The following is an 18,904-nucleotide window of genomic DNA, read 5'->3' as shown; positions in this document are numbered from 1 at the left end:
TATGATTTATTATATTTATTAATAAATTGCATATATAGTACAGTGTATAGAATTATCTAAGGGAAATGATAGCTGCACAACATGTGCACAATCTACTCACATTGGTAGGGCCCACCCACTCAAGTAGGTCCTACCATGTGAGTGGTTGTGCATGAAGAGTTTTCCATTATCTAATGGAATTAGCATTAATTTGCAAATTGATCAATTTCATTCACTATTTATTCCTTGATTGGAGGAAGAATTACGGTGAATTTTAATTTAAAGGTCCCTGAACTAGCCTATAAATATAAAGCATGTGTATTCCATCGATCAGGAAGGCATTCAGTAAGCATAATTCAGAAGATACCTCTTATTGTATTAATTGTTGTTTTCAAGTTCTTGTTTCATAAGCTTTGATATGTTCGAGCAAAGATCGCTAGAAGTAACCCTAAAATATTTTATTTTCCATTGCATATTTGTTTAGCATAATAATATTGTCTTTATGCTCACATTTTAGTGTTAATTTTCGACCGTCTCGTGAAGTTCACAGCATGAGAGTGTATTAGTTGGGACCGGAAGCAGGTTTGTTTAGTAAAGAGTTTTGTTATGATAAGTCTATTGGATAAAAATAAAACACTTTGTTTTATTTTTACCACACTATATAAACTTATTTTTATTTAATCATAATAAACCCATTAAATATTTTCTTGGACATTACATCCCTCTTCCTCCTTACAAAATTTCGTCCTCAAAATTTGGACATTTAATCATTCTATGCACATACAAACATTCATTCTTTATTAGAAACACTTGTGCAAGTGTGCGTTTTACTTCAAACCAACACATGAAAGTGGTATATATAATTAAGCAATCATACCCTGGTTTATTCGTTAAAATGGAGGATCACTCTCACGTTTAACGATCAAGCACTCATGTGGCTTCCTCAACATCGTAATTTCATCACAAAGTTCTCACTAACGGAATGATTTTAATGTTTTCTTACAAAACATCACTCGCTTTGCACCTCTTCATAGGTCAATTTCCATTGAATATAAAAAAACTCATCACAAGTGGAAGGTCGTAAATACACTCGCAACTGAGAAACACGAAAAAATGTTATGAATGCTTGCTAAAACTAGGAGACATCATGATTGATTACACAACGAACTGGTCCCTTCATTTTCGTAGATCGGGCTTCGTAGATCACGTTACCATAGCTAAATTTGAGATTAAACGGTTAGATTTTCATAGATCAAGAGTTTTCCAAAAAAACCCCAAGAGAAAAAATGAAAATATAAAACTAAGGGACATTTTTTCTCAAAAGAGGCACCTCCTTTAACTGTGAAGGGCCAACTGGCCCCTTCATTTTTGTGAAGGGCCATTTGGCCCTTCATTTTGTTTAATGCGTGAGGCGCACCCCACACCTCTTTTTATTTTTAATTTTTATTTAATTTTCTTTTCTTTTTTCTTTTCTAATTTTTTTTCTATTTTTTTCCTTATTTTCTTTTCTTTAGACTTTAAAAATATTTTCTTTTATCTTATTTTCTTGGCTACCATTTACAACTCTATAGAATAACTTTGTTTTATTTTACCACAATAAATAGATTTATTTTTATTTAATCCTAATAAACCTATTAAATATTTTCTTGGACATTACAACGTGGGTAAAGGTGATGAAGACTTATGTCTTAGGGTGACAATGTATCATATCTCACATTTCAATTCCTTTTGTGCACAACAATCAAATAAAATTATGTTTTTGTTTGCTTTCAAAAGCAGAATAACACTTTCAAAAAATAAGTAAAAATCTTGTAAATCACATAAAAGAAAAAAAAAATCTCATAAAACATTTTTCCGAACGATGTGATTTACTCAGATTTTCATTCATTTTTTAGAAGTGCTTTTTCTTCTTTGGTAGGAACCTATTAGAGCATCCCTAGTAGCTTCGTCAAAATACTTTTTTAGCTATTTTGGTGAGCAAATTTGATGAAAACACTAAAAAATCACTCACATCAGTCTCATCACTTTAACCAAAAAGTTTTGGTGAGTAAAAATACTCACCAATTTTGATGAGTAATATTTACTTACTAACTCTCTCACCAATTTTATTTCTCATTTCTCTCTCACATGATCAGCACAATTTTTTTTTCCCTTTTTTCTCCCATCTTCCATCTCTTTCACACGATGATGTCCTTATTTCATGAACATGAAGGTTTCTTTGTCCTTGATATAAACTTTGTGGTTCTTTTATTTATTTTTTCTTTCTTTAAAAATCTGATATATATATATATATATATATATATATATATATATATATATATATATATATATATATATATATATATATATATATATATATATATATATATATAAATGGAATACTGATAGCGAATAGTTAAAATAGTAAGGCTACTGAGAGAATTTTAAAAAAGTAACACCAAAGTACAAAAAAGTGATTTTTAGCTACTTTGGTGAATAAAACTTGATTAGGTTACTATATATATATAAATGGAATAGTGATAGTGAATAGTTAAAATAGTAAGGCTACCGAGAGAATTTTAAAAAAGTAACACCAAAGTACAGAAAAGTGATTTTTAGCTACTTTAATTTGGTGAATAAAATTTGATTAGGTTACTAGGAATGCTCTTATATATATGGGAAAATTAAAGCTTGGTGCACAACAGGTTGTGCACAACCTGTTGTGCAAGGATTAACCCCCGATATATATTGTTTGTGTGATACTTATCATATTTCAATAAAAATAAAACCCACTCTCACACAGCCAATATAACCATAACCAGAGAGAGAGAGAGAGAGAGAGAGGGAGAGAGCAATTGGGGTTGTGATTTGGAGAGAGGAGGAGCAAGAGAAAGGAGAAGAAGGAGAAGAAATTAGCATTTTCTTATCCAATTCATTGGAAATTTCCGACAACATGTTGGAGGGTCCATCCTATCTTGTGTCGAGGGACTTGCAGAGCTCATGTGAGCAAGAGAGGAAGTGGATTTATAATAAGTTTCGTGTGATTGAGCTCTCAAACAGCAATTTCCGATTGGAAGATGGAGAAGAACTTCCACTGAAGAAGTCATGCAACGTGCTCTCAAACAGCAACTGTCATTTTGAAGATGGAGAAGAACTTCCACTTAAAAATTATTCATGCAACGCACTCTCAAACACCAAGCGCCGATTGGAAGATGGAGAAGAAGTTCCACTACTAAAAAAGTCATGCAACGTATCAGATACTCATGAGGGAGAGGGGCCAGTACTTGAGGGTTTTCCTGATATTTTTCTTGTCCCAGCTGATCACCAACCAGATGACCAGCAGCACACCGGGCATCAGTCAGACTCAAGTTCACTTATTCACCAACTTGGTCGTGACATCTCAATTAACTGTATTATTCGCTGCTCTAGGTCTGATTATGGATCAATCGCCTCACTGAATCAGAGCTTTCGGTCTTTGATTCGGAGTGGGGAGTTATATAGGCTGAGACAGCAAATGGGTATCATTGAGCATTGGGTTTACTTCTCCTGCAGTCTCCTTGAATGGGAGGCATTTGATCCAAGTCATGACCGCCGTTGGATGCATTTGCCTAGAATGCCATCAAACGAATGCTTCATGTGGTCAGGCAAGGAGTCGTTGGCCGTTGGCACTGATCTTCTTGTTTTTGGAAAGGAAATAACTTCCCACGTTATTTATAGATACAGCATTTTGACAAACAGGTGGTCATCCGGGATGAGGATGAATACATCCAGGTGCTTGTTTGGTTCTGCCAGCCTTGGGGAAATTGCAATTCTAGCTGGCGGTTGTGACCCACGTGGCAATATCTTAGACTCGGCGGAGCTTTATAATTCGGAAACAGGGACTTGGGTGACCCTTCCGAACATGAACAAAGCGAGAAAAAAGTGCTCTGGGGTGTTTATGGACGGGAAATTTTATGTTATTGGTGGGATTGGAATTGGCAACTCAAAATCACTTACATGCGGTGAGGTGTACGATCTGAAGGAAATGAAATGGACTGTGATACCTGACATGTTCGTTGCACGAAATGGAGGGGCTGAGGCACCTCCTCTAGTCGCTGTTGTAAATAATGAGCTGTATGCAGCAAATTATGCACAAAAGGAGGTGAGGAGATATGACAAAGAGAGGAACTTATGGGTCACAATTGGGAGATTGCCTGAGCAGGCAGTCTCGATGAATGGTTGGGGATTAGCATTTAGAGCTTGTGGACATCGGCTAATTGTTGTCGGCGGACATAGGGCTTTAGGTGAAGGGATGATTGAGCTTAATTCTTGGGTCCCTAATAATGAAGGCCCACCACAATGGGACCTGCTAGCCACGAAGCAATGCGGCAGTTTCGTGTATAATTGTGCTGTGATGGGATGCTGATCAGGTTTCCGGCCGGTCTAGGCGATACCGTTATGCTGTACGTGTGGAGTACGTCCTAGCTTTCTGGATAAATCTTGGTATGGTTTTTCGAAGGATTTTTTGTTCCTTTTCTGCTCAAAAATCAAATAATTTTTTTTTTTTTTGCCTTATTTTACTTTCAAAAGCAGAGAAACTGCTTCCAAGAAATGCTTGAAAATATGAATAATCACACAAATAATAATTAAAAAAAAAAAACTCTCATAAAACATTCGAATAAATTTAAACACAAGATCCTTGATTTTAGTTTAATTTATGTAAATTAAAACATGTTAAAATATGTTTTCCCATAAGAGCAGGGCGGAGCCAGATTTTATGTTTTGGGAGGGTCAAAATGAAAAAAAAAATAATAATTTGAGGGGCCAAAATTATAAATGTTTTAAAAAATATGGGTAAAAATTAAATTTTATTTTATTTTTTTAGATTTTTCTATTTTTTTTGGGGGGGGGGGAGACGTTTGGTTTGGGGGCCAGGCCTTCCAAGCCAAAGTGTAGCTCTTACCCTGCATAAGAGTAGTTCAAAATAAAAGAAGTGTAAAGAAAAAAAAAATTAGTAAAAAGAAAATTTGGATTCCGATTATCAAAGGATTAATATAAATGAACAGAAATTTAATACTTAATTATCTTTTTGGTGTTCCAAAAGAATTTTTATCCATTTTTTTTCGCAACAATTAAATAAATTTTTGCCTTTTATTTGCTTTGAAAAGCAGAAAAAGCGCTTACAAAACATGTATGAAAATTGGGTAAATCACATAAAAGACCAACAAAAAATAAATAAAAACTTCATATAATTCTGAATATTTGAAAAATCAAAGAAAAATAAAATTCCTAACAGCTCAACCAAAAGTTACAAACAAAACTGAAACACATGTGTATATATATATATATATATATATATGATTTTTTTTCCCTTATATATGGGTTTCTAAGTACGTGGTTTAGGTAACGTACATCATACTATATATATATATATATATATATATATATATATATATGGATTTTTTTATTATTATCTATATATGGTTTTTTTCCCCATTATAAGGGATTCCATATATGAGTTTTTAAATTAAATAGTACCGTATTAAGATTGAGAAATGCTAGAACATCTTCTGGTGTTCTCCTAGTGTTCTCCTAAAATGGCATAAATGTAATTAAAAAATTACATATATGTCTTTTTAGATGGCATAGATGCAATTTTTTAATCAAAAAAATTACATCTATGCCATTCTAGGAGAACACCAGAAGATGCTCTAACATTCCTCATTAACATTAGCAATATGATATTTTTGCCACCTCAACACATAATTCTTGACCACCTTGTCTATGTGGCAAGGTGGTCCCCTAGCTAGTTTTAGAGTTTTTTTTTTTTTTTTTTTTTTTTTTTTTTTTTTTTTTTAAAAAAAAATAAAAAAAGTAAAAGTAAAAATTGTCACGTAGTCAGAAGTTATTTCTTAGGGTGATAATGTATCATATCTCTTAACAATATAATAAATAGACCGGTTCACTTATATTTAATATAATGGACCGGTTCAGTACTTAAAGGACCAATTCACTCATTAAAAATTGTGAGTTCACGCCCATTAAATATAAGTGAACCAGTCTATTTATTATATGTTAATATGTTTATGTACGTAAAAATTTAGACAGAAATTTCCTACAACCCACACACACACACACATATATATATATATATATATATGATACTCCGGTTACCATGAGAGAAGTATTCTACAACTTTCAGATATCACCAACTTGATAATTATTAAAATATTAATTAAATTTAATATTTTTTTTATAAAGATTAAGTTTTTTTTTTGATAAATATTGATTTAATATGGTATCACTATCACGGTCAAGTTCTGAGTTATTTACGTCATTCTAATTACATATTTCACTTGTTGAACCTAGCTCACTTGTTAAGGGAGTATTAGAACATGAGGAAATTAAAGTGTTATAAAATATTAATTAATTAATTAAAATTATTATTTTTAATAAATTTAAAATTTTAAAATAAATGATAATTTAGCAGTAATCAATAATGACCGAGCCCATTTCACCTCCATATAGTTAGAATGATAAATATTGTTGATTGGTATAATTTTGACCTGTCATTGAAACATTTTTTTTTTTTGGAGGAAAAAAGATTATCGTTTTTCATTGAGATAAAAAATCAAACGTCAAGTACAATACTCCGGATATGAGAGGGGCGTTCCTCTATTCAGACCTTATCTGAAGAATATAAAAAGTGCAGATAAGGAGGAATGCCCGTCTCACATTCCTCTATTCAGACCTTCAAGAAGAAAAGAAAAAAAAAAAAAAAAGGTTTCATTCGGTTCTCTAAACCAAATATTTTTTGCATTTCATCCATACGTACTGCTTAATTACCCAAATATAGGACAGTAGTCACAGTAATACAACTCTATGAATAAGTTTTTAATTACTTTTCTCTCTCTCTCCCTCCTTATCTTTTTTTATTCATTTCTTTCTCCTTTTATTCATTTTTTTTTTATAAACAAATGAATAGAAAATTATTAAAATTGTTATTTTAATTAAATAGAAAAAGAATCAGATAAGCGAATGTATGATATTTTTGAAAAGTGACTAGTTAAATGATCATCAGCACAATAGAAGTAGCGATCCAGAAATTATATGTACTCCAAGTTGGAGCCCATTATATCAACATGCATCGAATTGGACCAATACCTATCCACAGCATAGATTTGCATTTCTTCTTGGTATGATTTTCAATTAAACTGAGATGCTAATATAGAGAGAGAGAGAGAGAGAGAGAGAGAGAGAATCACATGAAAAAAGAGGGATTTAAATTGAAAATAAACACAAACTTCAAAAGAAGAACTTATATTTTAGCCTAAAATTAAATTTCGATAACGTAATGACAGAGAAATAGGACCCAGGTAAGCTATTAACTTAGACACAAAAGACAATTGAATTTTTTTTAACAGGCTAAATAGCTTTGTTTTTTAAAGTCTTCTCTTTTTCAAAATAAAAAACACTAACAAATAATTTAAAACAAAAAACACTTATAAAACACTCAAAATTGTTTTCATAATACCTTTTCAAATAAAAAATAAAAAGCACCTTCCAATTGAGTAATGTTATATATTCTTGCTTATTTTATACTAATTGATGTAACATATTTTAAATAATTTTTCATATCAATTACTCGAAGAAAAAAAAAATGAGAAAATTTTTACTTATATAACCTTTGATCTTTTATCACTTTTGCAATTAAGTACTCAAAGTCTAAAAAGTGTCAATTTAGGGTATCTATTTTTTCATTTTTTTTTTTTCAATTTCAACATTCCGTTAGAATTTTCCGTTAAATCTTGTCAAAATTCTCGAAATGCCCATCTTTTTTTTTTAGGAAAAAAAAAATTACAAGGATTTATGTGTTGGTCAAAATTTAACGGAATTTGCAAAAATACTAATACCTGAATCTTTAAAAAAAAAATTATAACAATTTTTTTTAAAAAAATAATAATAAACACATATGCATTTTGAAAATTTTGACAGGATTTAACAGAAAATTATACCGAAGTGTTGAAATTGAAAAAAAATAGAAAGATTGATACCCTAAATTTACTCTTTTTAAAGTTTGAGTACTTAATTATAAAAGTTATGAAAGAATTGATAGATTTCTAAGTGAAGTTTTCCAAAAAATAATAATAAAAAAAAAAAGTGCAAGAAATGGCATTACTCAGACAAGATCCTCTCCGGTTCATTTGAATCGGACAGGATTCAGTTAGTTTTATTTAAATGACAAATTATCCTTTTATATTTTTATGGACAAACTCATCTTTCAAATAACACTAACCACATATCTCATTAAAAAAAAAAAAATCTATAATCCATTTAAATCGGAGAGAATCAAATACGCATTACTCCCTCCAAAACGTTAACAAACTTTTGTCATTGAATGATGCATTTTCTTTTCCTTCTACTTTTTCCTATTAAATCAAGGACAGGTTAAAAGAGAAGCCGAGGTTTGAAAATGGGCCCACCAGAAGAGGAACGTTAAAAAGACAGGTAGACCCAAAAAGGAGGGGCGGCAATTCCAAACCACTCTCTGCACCTGCTTCCAGAACCTGCCGTAACGGCTAGTTTTCTCTCTATAAACATCCCCACAAAGGCCTCCATTTCCTCATTCAACTCTCTCTCTCTCTCTCTAAAGAGCTCAAAGCCTTATACCAAATCAACCATGGCTTTACACAGAGCTCTACTGTCTTCAATGCTACTTATATATCTCTTCGCCTCCTTCACAGAAGCAAGAGAATTCTTGGTTGGAAGCAAGACCAACGCATGGAAAATCCCATCCTCTGAAGCCGAATCGCTCAACAAATGGGCTGAAGCCTCACGTTTCCAAATTGGAGACTCACTTGGTATTTTCTCACATTTCCTTCATCTGGGTTCTTGTTCATTTGCTTCATGAATTTGCATCATCATCAGGGTTGTCTTTTTTGCTTATTTTTTTGATTTGCAGTTTGGAACTATGATCCGAGCAAGGACTCTGTGCTACAAGTGAGTGAAAAGGACTTCGAGAGTTGCAGTACTTCGAGTCCTATAGCTGTATACAAGGAGGGAACCACCAAGGTGAAGCTTGATAGGTCAGGGCCATTCTATTTTATCAGTGGAGCTGAAGGCCACTGTGAGAAGGGCCAAAAATTGGTCACTGTTGTCTTGTCTGTGAGGCGTCAATTCTCTTATGTTTCTCCAGCACCTTCACCGGTAGAGTTTGAAGGCCCCGCTGTCGCTCCGACGAGTGGTGGTGCGAGTCTTAGGGGTGGATTGATGGTGGCCTTTGGGTTTCTGGTGGGGTTGGTGGTGTTGTTTTGAGGAAGACATTATTTTTGTGATCGGTAGGATTGATTCAATTTATTGGTAGTAATTGATTTACAGGAGGGGATATTTGTTGTTCTCAATTTCTATTTGTAATATTCTTTTGAAATTATATTAAATTTCGATATTAATGATGTTTATTCTTTACATTGTGTATAATACCGTAATATGATCTTTGAAATAGTTATATATCATATTTTTATCTTATTACGCTTACCTGACTGTTGGAATATCAAAAGGCCCGAATCTCAAAAGGTTGAAACTGTCACACATTTAGCATTGTAGAATAAAAATATAGTTAAAGTTTTATTTTGCTCTTAGGTCGAAAAATAGCGGTGCCTCTAAGAAAATATATTCTCCATATATTGGGGATCCATTTAGTTTGAGAAATATATTGTAATTATAATCGATCAAAAAAATCAACAGGAATCTCAAAAGGTTGAAACTGTCGGTAAGAGTCATATATATTTAGAGATTTGTTTTGAAAAAATATATTGTAATTACTCTCTATTCATTTCTTTATGAAAATCATGCATCCATCTCCATTACAAGAACCGAGCATCTTCCTTGATGAAGATCACAAATTTTTTGTATGTCAAACAGACAACGCTCCATAATCACCGACTAAAACTTCAACACAAATTCTAAGAAACAATTTCGTACTTTTAAAAAGCGCAACACTTCGCGTATGTTTCTCTCTTCCCAACGTTTAGAAAGGGCAATACTTTATTGGACATTTTATCTTTTGCTTTAACCAAGATTCAATTAGTATCTTTTGCTTCAACCTCACCACGTGTGCACACCCACACACACAAGAGAGAGAGAGAGAGAGAGAGAGAGAGAGAGAGAGAGAGAGAGATGACAATGGAACACATCAGATAACTATTACAGCCGCAAGCAGCTGATTCACCTCCAGCAAGTTCATGGGTAACAAAGGGGACGACATAGAAGTTCAGCAGCAACATACATGTTCATAACTGACAGACACAGCACGCAAATAAGGATGAGACCAGCAAACATTTTCATTTAAGGAGGGTCTTGACAATTGATTTGACATTGAGTTTCTTGAGATCTGTATATGACTGTCCACACCCAACAAACATGACTGGTGCCCCAGATATGTAAACCATTGAAAGTGCAGCTCCCACCTACGCCATGAATTTCAGTTATAGATCAGATCTAACTGATGAGCAGGATGAAAACAATCAAACCACCAAAAATTTCAAAACCCCATGCAGTTTGAGATTGGGATCTTCAGCAATTTGTTGACTCAATTTGGAAAGCACATTGTAAGATAGCCACTATGGCTCCCATCTGCCCAAATAAATTTTGAGATGTCCGACTACCTACTCGGGCAGATGAATTCTATGTGCGCTCTCTCACATGTGCTACCCATATTGCCGGTAAAATATTGTTAAAGATATTTATCCTGCAGTTTGAAGAGTCTCTTACCTTATCGTCAATGGTATCAAACTTGGTGAGCAAGATCCCATCTATCAATCTAGTATTAGGTGAGGTCGAAAGGTCAGCTAATTTCTGCAACCACAACAGAAGTGTAGCTCAAATAACTCAATTATAGAATGATTATAGAACAAATAATCTTTAAAAAAACAAGAAAAATCTGCGCAGCAATAGATGACAATCCGGAATTCAAAATACAAACCTGATTGAACTTTGAAAGCTGATCAACAGCATCATTTCCAACCAGTGCCTCTCCAACAAACAAGACCAGATCTGGATTGTTAAGGTAAATAAGCTTTGAGAGTGCTCTCATCAACGGTTCATTATCCTGAAAAGTAAGTACATGTATCGAAGTATGTTATCCTGAAAAGCTACTACATCTATCAAAAGAACACGACAGCGAAAGAGCAAACATGTCAGAAAAACTTATAGCCCTAATTATTTTTTTTGATAAGTAATAATCCAATCTTATTATAGCCCTAATTATCTACGAAAGTTAAGAGTAATACATGTAGCAGATTGCAGTAGATACCACTAAATTTTTATGATATATTACTAGCTATGCGTGATACCTGCATTCGACCAGCTGTATCAACAAGAACAACATCAGAACCATTGCGTGTTGCCTCCTGGATTGCTTCCTTTGCTACAACTGCAGGATCTTTTTCATAGCCCTTCTCAAATATAGGGATCTTACAAGAGAAAAAGATAACAAGTCAGATATCACCATCCAGATTGTAGCAAGCATTCATTTTATTGCATGAACAGAATTTCTCACCACCGAGTAAAGAAGCCAGAGATCCTGGTAACCATATGCCATAACATCAAAAATTATACCTGGAGTCTTCGTGCATGAGTCCGTAGCTGCTCAACAGCTCCTGATCGGAATGTGTCACAAGCAGCCATCATGACACTGACCTTATGCTGCTGAAGCCAGTAGGCAACCTGCAAAGTGATTTTACAGAGCAACTATCTGATCAAAAGCTAAACGAGTTAACCTATTTGGTCATTGTATATAAAACTGACACACACACACACACACATCCAATGCTACAGAGATCTAGGGAAAAAGCTAAACCTTAGCAAGATTGTTTAATTTCCCACCTCAATTTACTTTTTATTTTTGGTAAGTTTCCCAACTCCATTTACTTAAAAAAAACCAATCAACAGCTTACCTTGGCTAGATTAGTAGATTTCCCAACTCCATTCACGCCAACAAAAACAACAACATACGGCTTCCTCTGTTCCTTGGCAGCATGCACGTCCCTCAATATGTCAATAGAGCGCCTAGGAGTTAAGATTCGTACAAGAGCTTCTTCCATTGCTGCCTGCAGTCAATGTTTCATGCCATGGTTTTAATCTTATCACAAAGTAAGAAATAATGAGAAACAACTCGGAGGAGTAAAGGGATGACTTCACAAACCTGCACTGTTGAAGATACCCTTGTGAATGAAGCCAACTTTTTCCCTTCAAGACTTGCTGCGACTGATTCACAGAGTTTCTCAGCTATCTCCTCAGCCTATGAATGTCATAGCACGGAACTTTAAGTAGCAATCTCAGCATGTTTGAGAAGTACTGACAGAATAGATATGAAACATGGGTAGATAACTGAAGCAGATTGCGAAACATACCACATTCTTGGTCATAAGCCTATCCTTGAGAGCTTTCAAAGCCGGTTCCAGGTCTGACCTCTCCAAATTTGCTTTGCCCGCAATACTGCGCATAGGAAAGTGAAGCAAGAATCCAACAATTTCAATAAAATTTTCTACAAAAATGGAAATGGTAATGTGATAGTGCAGTAGTATAGCCATTTTTACGCTGAAGAACTGTAGTTGACAGTTGATCCATGAATATTCCAATATACAATGGCAAAGAGGAAACTTTTAGCAACCAATAAGATCAAGCATAACAAAGCCTTCTTGTAAACTCCGGGTTTTGAAAAAATTAGTAAATAGAACCAAAAATGAATTCAACAATTTAAAGAGACTTATTACAGCTGTTGTTACTATTATTATTATATCATTATTATTATGATAAGCAATTGTAAGAATGAAAGGAAAGGAGGAAAATAGATGAACCCCGAACCCACCCCAAAAGAAGTACTCTTGACTCCAGGGTTGTTTATAGGTAGGGTTAGCAATTTTTGACACGACCCGCGAACTCGACACAAACACGACACGGGAAAATAGGGTTTGGGTTTAACATAATCGGGTTCGGGTCATAATCGGGTTGACCCGATTATGACCCAATTAAAATCGTGTCTAGCGGGTCGCGGGTTGACCCGCCAGACACGATTATCACCCGGTTATATTAAAAAAAAAAAAAAATTACAGAAACTTCAAGAAACTAGAAACCGAGCACTGAGCAGGCCTTTTCTTCTTTTCACTTTCACAATTCACTCATTTCCTTTTCATTTTCACTCAACACTGGCCCTCTGGAAGAGCTTTTTCTCATCTCCGACGGTTGACTCCTTTGTGTCATCAGGCGAAACGACGCCGTCTGCGCTCAGCTCCGGGCCTCCGGCGCCTTCTTCTTGGCCCGCTTGGACGAATCCTTGCTATGGGTCTTGGAAATCGGCCGCTTGGTTGCCGCTGACGATCTCTCGGCCAACGAGGCTGGCTTGGATTTGGGCTTGGCGGCGGCCTTCAGGGCCGAGTCTTCCAAGGGCTTGGATGCGATGGGCTTCACGCTCGTGCTCGGGGTGGAGGGTTTTGAAAATTAGGGTTTGTTCACAGAGAGACAGTGGGCATCGAGCAAGGATTGTGATTTTGTTATGGGCAACAGATTTGTGTGTGGTTTATCTATGATTTGGAAATGTGATGGAAACAGGATTGGGTTGTTCAGAGAGAGGCAAAAAAAGCTCTTCCACAACCTCTGGATTGCTTGCTTTGCTTCTCTCGACTGGACGATCCTTCGACCTTCATCCTTCTGACCTCATTTCTTCTTCTTTGGGCGATTTGTCACACCGTGTTACCCGGGTCGTGTTCGGGTAACACGGTTGACAAGTGGGTCGTGTTCGGGTTCCATAACTCAACCCGATTAATAGTCGGGTTGGGTTAGTGTTGAACCCGAATATGTAATCGGGTCAGCCGGGTCGGCACGAACCCAACCCGCTGACCCGAATTGCCCACCCTATTTATAGGCACTCACAAACAAGATTTATAGTACAGGGAGCAATCTGAATCGAAAAATAAGTAGATTTCAACAGAAGTACATTAACAGATGAAAAAAAAAATCAAATTTATTGCCCAACATTTGACATTGAATTGTCAGAAAACAATTTCCTGGATGAAGATACTTGAATAGGAACCACTAAGTTTTTTTTTTTTTTTTCAATAAAAAAAAATCTTGCAGGAAAACTCAAGCAACATCCTACAACTAAATATGGCTTAAGCAACTAAGAACTACAATAGCGACCCGAAGTTTTGTAAACAAAATTACACGTACCAAAACTAATTTAAATCATAAATGCACAAAGCAATAACCAAGTACTGAAATCAATAAACTTACCTTTGAAACATTGACGAAAACCACCCCTTCTTCTTGGTTTCAGGCTTGCTGTCCTTCCCCACATCCTCCTCATCTTCTTCATCCTCGCTTTCACTGCTGAAGATCTCTTCCTTGTCCATCATACTTTCACCATGGTCCGCTGCAACAACCTCTATATTGTCCCCATTCTCACCCACATGATCTGTAAAATCCAATTTTGCCTGAGGAGGTGAATCATCCCAAACTCTATTCTTCTTTGTTATCTTCTTCTTTGACTCTTCCTTGGAGCCCTTGCTAACAAAAGTTTCTGTTTTCTTTCCACCTTTAGCTCTAAGCTTCTGAAGCTTATTTACATCAAAAGCCCCAGCATCGGAACTTGTATTTCCTATACCGTTAGCAGCACCATTCACCTTAGTTTTTTCACTATCAACATGATAACCATTGGAGTGTCCATTCTCCAATTTATGACCTTTCCTATTATCACCATCCTCACCATCATTGGCCAAATTACCTTGGCTCTTTTTCTTACCAACTCCTTCAAATCCACCATTTTGCACCTGCCCTTGCTTCTTACTATTATTTAGAGGCTTGCCCGCCACCTGCTTTGATTTCTTCAAATCCTCAGCCCGAGCCTCAGCCTCCTTTCTCAGTTGCCTAAAAGTTTCATCAAAATCACCATAGTCCGTTCGTTTTGGATCATATATCTCCGAAAACCCATGCTTTACCATCACAAGCAAATCATCCACATACAATAGATGGAGAATCCGCTGATACACAGCGACAAATACAAGGCCAAGCTCATTATGGAAGGTCCATTTGAGCGTGTATGCAGCACCTGGGGCATCATAGTTGTATGATGCTGCACCAGATCGCTCTTCCAAAAGACAAGACCTGATCAAGGTGTCAATTGGTGATCCTTTAAGAGCATTTCCAAGCTCTTTACACGTCCAGAGGATTAATCCTCCTCGGGTAAATATTAGTAACTGCTCTAACATCTCCTATACTTGTATACACCCTGCAATCAGATCCAGCAAATATCAGAATACCAAACCCAGGGATTCAAACATTTTTTTTTTGATAAGTAAATAAAGGTTTATTGAAAGCATAAGGCGCCTCTAAGTATACCGGAAGAATACACAAGGAAACGCCTAAGAAGGAAGAGATCAAACATGAATTGGAAAGAAAGGAAATTAATTTTTTTTTTTTTAATAATCTCCATGCAAAGCTAAAAGAAAACCCAACATTAAATCTTATATTTTCTAGTTTTTTTAAATTGTTTTAGATCTAAGAAGCACCTCCCCTAATCATGCCAAATACAACCATACATCTAAGATGAAGGGAACAATTTCATATAACAAATATAATATAAACCACAACATTTACTATTTCAATATCTGTTTTTTCCCCATTTTATGAGAAAACAACAGAGAATTGGTGCATATTGATTTAATAACAGAGAGACAGAGAGAGAGAGAGATCGGGGACGCCATTCAAACTCCAACCTGTAACAGGTCCAAAATTCGAGTCCTTTTCCCACAATTTCACGGCCAACAAACACAACCATTTAAAATATAAATAGCCCCTAAAAGCGAGACGAATTTAAATTCGAAGCCCTAGAAATTAACGATCATGGATTCAAAATTTATGGGAAACAGAAATCAGATACATCAAATTCATACACCAAATAAGACGAAATCCCCACAGAATATTTAATCATTGAATCCATGAATTTTAATAAAAATAAGGGAATTTGAAGCAATCAGAGACGAAAAAACGAATACCTGCCTTTCCTCGGAACTCTGAGAAACCCTACGAACAAAGAAAACCCAAAAAAATGGAAGGAAAAAAAAAAATAAAACCAAAAATGGAAAACAAAAAACTGCCAGAGAGAGAGAGAGAGAGAGGAAAAGGGAATCAAAATGAGACCTTGTGAATGTTCCGCTATATATATATATAATATATTATGCGGTTTTAGTGTCATGGTGTAAAAGGTGGGCGGGTTCTTTGACCAAAGTCCAAAGTCATTTGACGGTGAAAAGTAAAACTTGGCGACGCCAGTAAAAGCCTTGAGATCCCCCGGACCCCCGGTCTTTGCCCGCCGTCTTTTAAGCGGTTAAAAACACTAAAATAAAAGATGAAGGATTTTTGTTTTTGGAAAGAAATCTTCAATTCAATTTATTAAATTTATATTTTAAAATATGTAATTAACAGATTATATATTTTTACATATATTTTAAAAAGGTCTTTGAGAATCACGTTTTTTTTTTTAAAATAAAATAAAAATTGATAGAAACCATCTTTTAAGCGGTTAAAAACACTAAAATAAAAGATGAAGGATTTTTGTTTTTGGAAAGAATCTTCAATTCAATTTATTAAATTTATATTTTAAAATATGTAATTAACAGATTATATATTTTTACATATATTTTAAAAAGGTCTTTGAGAATCACGTTATTTTTTAAAAATAAAATAAAAATTGATAGAAACCATCTTTTAAGCGGTTAAAAACACTAAAATAAAAAGATGAAGGATTTTTGTTTTTGGAAAGAATCTTCAATTCAATTTATTAAATTTATATTTTAAAATATGTAATTAACAGATTATATATTTTAAAAAGGTCTTTGAGAATCACGTTTTTTTTTTAAATAAAATAAAAATTGATAGAAACCATTCTCTTACCTATATTTTATGCAAGCTAAGTGTGTATCTCTTTATGGTAAATGGGTAAATTTATCATTAAATTTGTTGGACCATATATGGGTAATAACTCTCAAATAAAATTTAGGAAGTTTTAAACCTTTTTAAATTTAGTAATTGAGTCTTCATTTGTTTTATAGGTGGACATGAGTTTAGGAGTAAAAACTATTTTAGTACTTCTATTACATTTTTCGTTCAAATATTAATGGTCCACCACGTGTCAACCGCTGAGGTCGACATGTGACACTATATAAAAAATAAAAAATTATTAAAAATTAGTTAAAAATAATAAAAAAAATTTAAAAAAAAAAAAAGAAAAAAAAAAAAAAGAGGAAGAGTCGTGGCTGAGCCAACCACCCCCTTGGCCGGTTTGGGGTGGCTGAAAAGGTGGTTGAACCACCCCCAAGGGCCACGAGGTGTTCGGAAACCGGCCACCACTCCCTTGGCCCTTGGGGGTGGTTCGACCACCCCAAAGGCCCAAACCCTCTAAAAACAATTTAGAGGGCTTGCCTATAGGGGTGGCTGAACCACCCCCGTGACCATCCCCATGGGCCACGGGGGTGGTTCAGCTACCCCAAGGGCCAAACCCTCTAAAAATATTTATAGTGTTTTGTCCGTGGGAGTGGTTTGGGCCACGGGGGTGGTTTGACCACCCCTAGATCGGCCAGTCTGGGGTGGGCGAACCACCTCGTGGCTACTTTCGACCACTCCTAAGGGTCAAAACTCTTTTTTTTTTTTTTTTTTTTCTACCATGGGGTGGCCGGCTGACCAAGGAGTGGTTGAGTTAGCCCCTTGCCAAAATAGGCCACCCCATTGTGGCCAAGGAGCCACCTTTTTTTTTTCAATTTTTTAATTTTATTATTTTTAATTAATTTTTAAATATTTTATTTTTATTTCTTAATTTTTTTTATATAGTGCCACGTGTCAACCTCAGCGGTTGACACGTGGCAGACCGTTAATATTTAGATGGAAAATGTAACAGATGTACCAAAGTGGTTTTTACCCCTAAACTCAGGCCCACCTATGAAACAAATGAAAACTCAGGTATTAAATTAAAAAAAAACTTAAAATTCAAGTACCAATATAATATTTAACCCTAAAATTCAATATTTTTAAAAATAATTAAAAATTTTAAAAAATTCCTATATTTACACTAAAAAGAAACCTTTTTTTTTTTTTTTTTTTTTAAAAAAAAAAAAAATGTCTTATAATCATATATAAGAATCAACCATTACATCATGAGAAATGATCCCTACACTCATTTCTCATAACAGTCCCACAACAAGCTGACGTGGCTGGTAATATTTTATTACTTTTTTACAAAAAGAAAAGAAAACAAAACAAAAAAATAATAAAATATTACTAGCCACATCAGCTTGTTGTGGAGCTGTTGTGAGAAATGAGTGTAGGGATCATTTCTCTTACAACATTGATCCTTCTGGATGATTAGCTAAGAGAAATGATCCATACACTCATTTTTCACAACAGCTTCACAACAAGCTGACGTGGCTGCGTGGCTGGTAATATTTTATTATTTTTTTTTGTTTTGTTTTGTTTTCTTTTTGTAAAAAAGTAATAAAATATTACCAGCCACATTAGATTGTTGTGGGGTTGTTGTGAGAAATGACGTGTTGAACCAAGTGTGCGTCAGGAGGTGAGAAATAGACATCCGTGCAAGCCCGTAGGCTAATTAGTTGCCTTCTCTCCGCACGAAAACAATCTCCGAAGACTGAAAACTTGCCAGCAAGATCCGGGCTTCATCCAGCAAACTACTGTACTTTTGATGCCATCCATCGTCCCGTTGAAGAGCGGAAACAATCTCAAGTGAGTCACCTTCACCAGACATAGGTATGGGTTAGAGACATAGGTATGGGTCAAGCACCTAGTAGCCAGAGCATGTCCGAAATGATCCCGTAGCACCAGACCCACGCCCATAATTATGTTCTTCCGGTCGACGACGGCATCGCAGTTCAATTTAAGCACACCTGGGGGTGGGGGAGAC

The 18,904-nt window shown here is 35.0% G+C and overlaps 3 protein-coding genes across 4 annotated transcripts; 2 read left to right on the top strand and 1 right to left on the bottom strand.

Annotated features, from left to right (window-relative positions):
• Nucleotides 1-2,757: 2,757 nt before the first annotated feature.
• LOC133865501 (F-box/kelch-repeat protein At1g74510-like) lies at nt 2,758-4,501 on the top strand. Its single transcript, XM_062301925.1, has one exon. The coding sequence runs from the start codon at nt 2,912-2,914 to the stop codon at nt 4,361-4,363; it is 1,452 nt and encodes a 483-aa protein (XP_062157909.1). The 5' UTR covers nt 2,758-2,911; the 3' UTR covers nt 4,364-4,501.
• A 4,051-nt stretch (nt 4,502-8,552) lies between these two features.
• Nucleotides 8,553-9,389, top strand: LOC133866655 (early nodulin-like protein 15). The gene is made up of 2 exons (XM_062303252.1): nt 8,553-8,798; nt 8,900-9,389. Exons 1-2 carry the CDS (start codon nt 8,618-8,620, stop codon nt 9,250-9,252), a joined length of 534 nt encoding a protein of 177 aa, XP_062159236.1. The 5' UTR covers nt 8,553-8,617; the 3' UTR covers nt 9,253-9,389.
• A 725-nt stretch (nt 9,390-10,114) lies between these two features.
• Nucleotides 10,115-16,142, bottom strand: LOC133866399 (uncharacterized). 2 transcript variants are annotated; one of them, XM_062302911.1, is made up of 10 exons: nt 15,987-16,142; nt 14,227-15,220; nt 12,348-12,432; nt 12,140-12,235; nt 11,892-12,044; nt 11,554-11,661; nt 11,289-11,408; nt 10,919-11,044; nt 10,708-10,791; nt 10,115-10,403 (listed from the first exon to the last, which is right to left on the bottom strand). In XM_062302911.1, the coding sequence occupies exons 2-10, from the start codon at nt 15,198-15,200 to the stop codon at nt 10,278-10,280; spliced, it is 1,872 nt and encodes a 623-aa protein (XP_062158895.1). In that variant the 5' UTR covers nt 15,201-15,220; nt 15,987-16,142; the 3' UTR covers nt 10,115-10,277. The 2 variants fall into 2 exon arrangements, with proteins under 2 accessions (XP_062158895.1, XP_062158896.1); XM_062302912.1 differs by having other exon boundaries at nt 15,991-16,137.
• Nucleotides 16,143-18,904: the final 2,762 nt, after the last annotated feature.

Source organism: Alnus glutinosa, chromosome 4 (genome assembly GCF_958979055.1).
Source record: "Alnus glutinosa chromosome 4, dhAlnGlut1.1, whole genome shotgun sequence".
NCBI lineage: Eukaryota > Viridiplantae > Streptophyta > Magnoliopsida > Fagales > Betulaceae > Alnus > Alnus glutinosa.
Note: the sequence above shows the minus strand (reverse complement) of the source record. Positions and strands in the feature narration are given on the sequence as shown.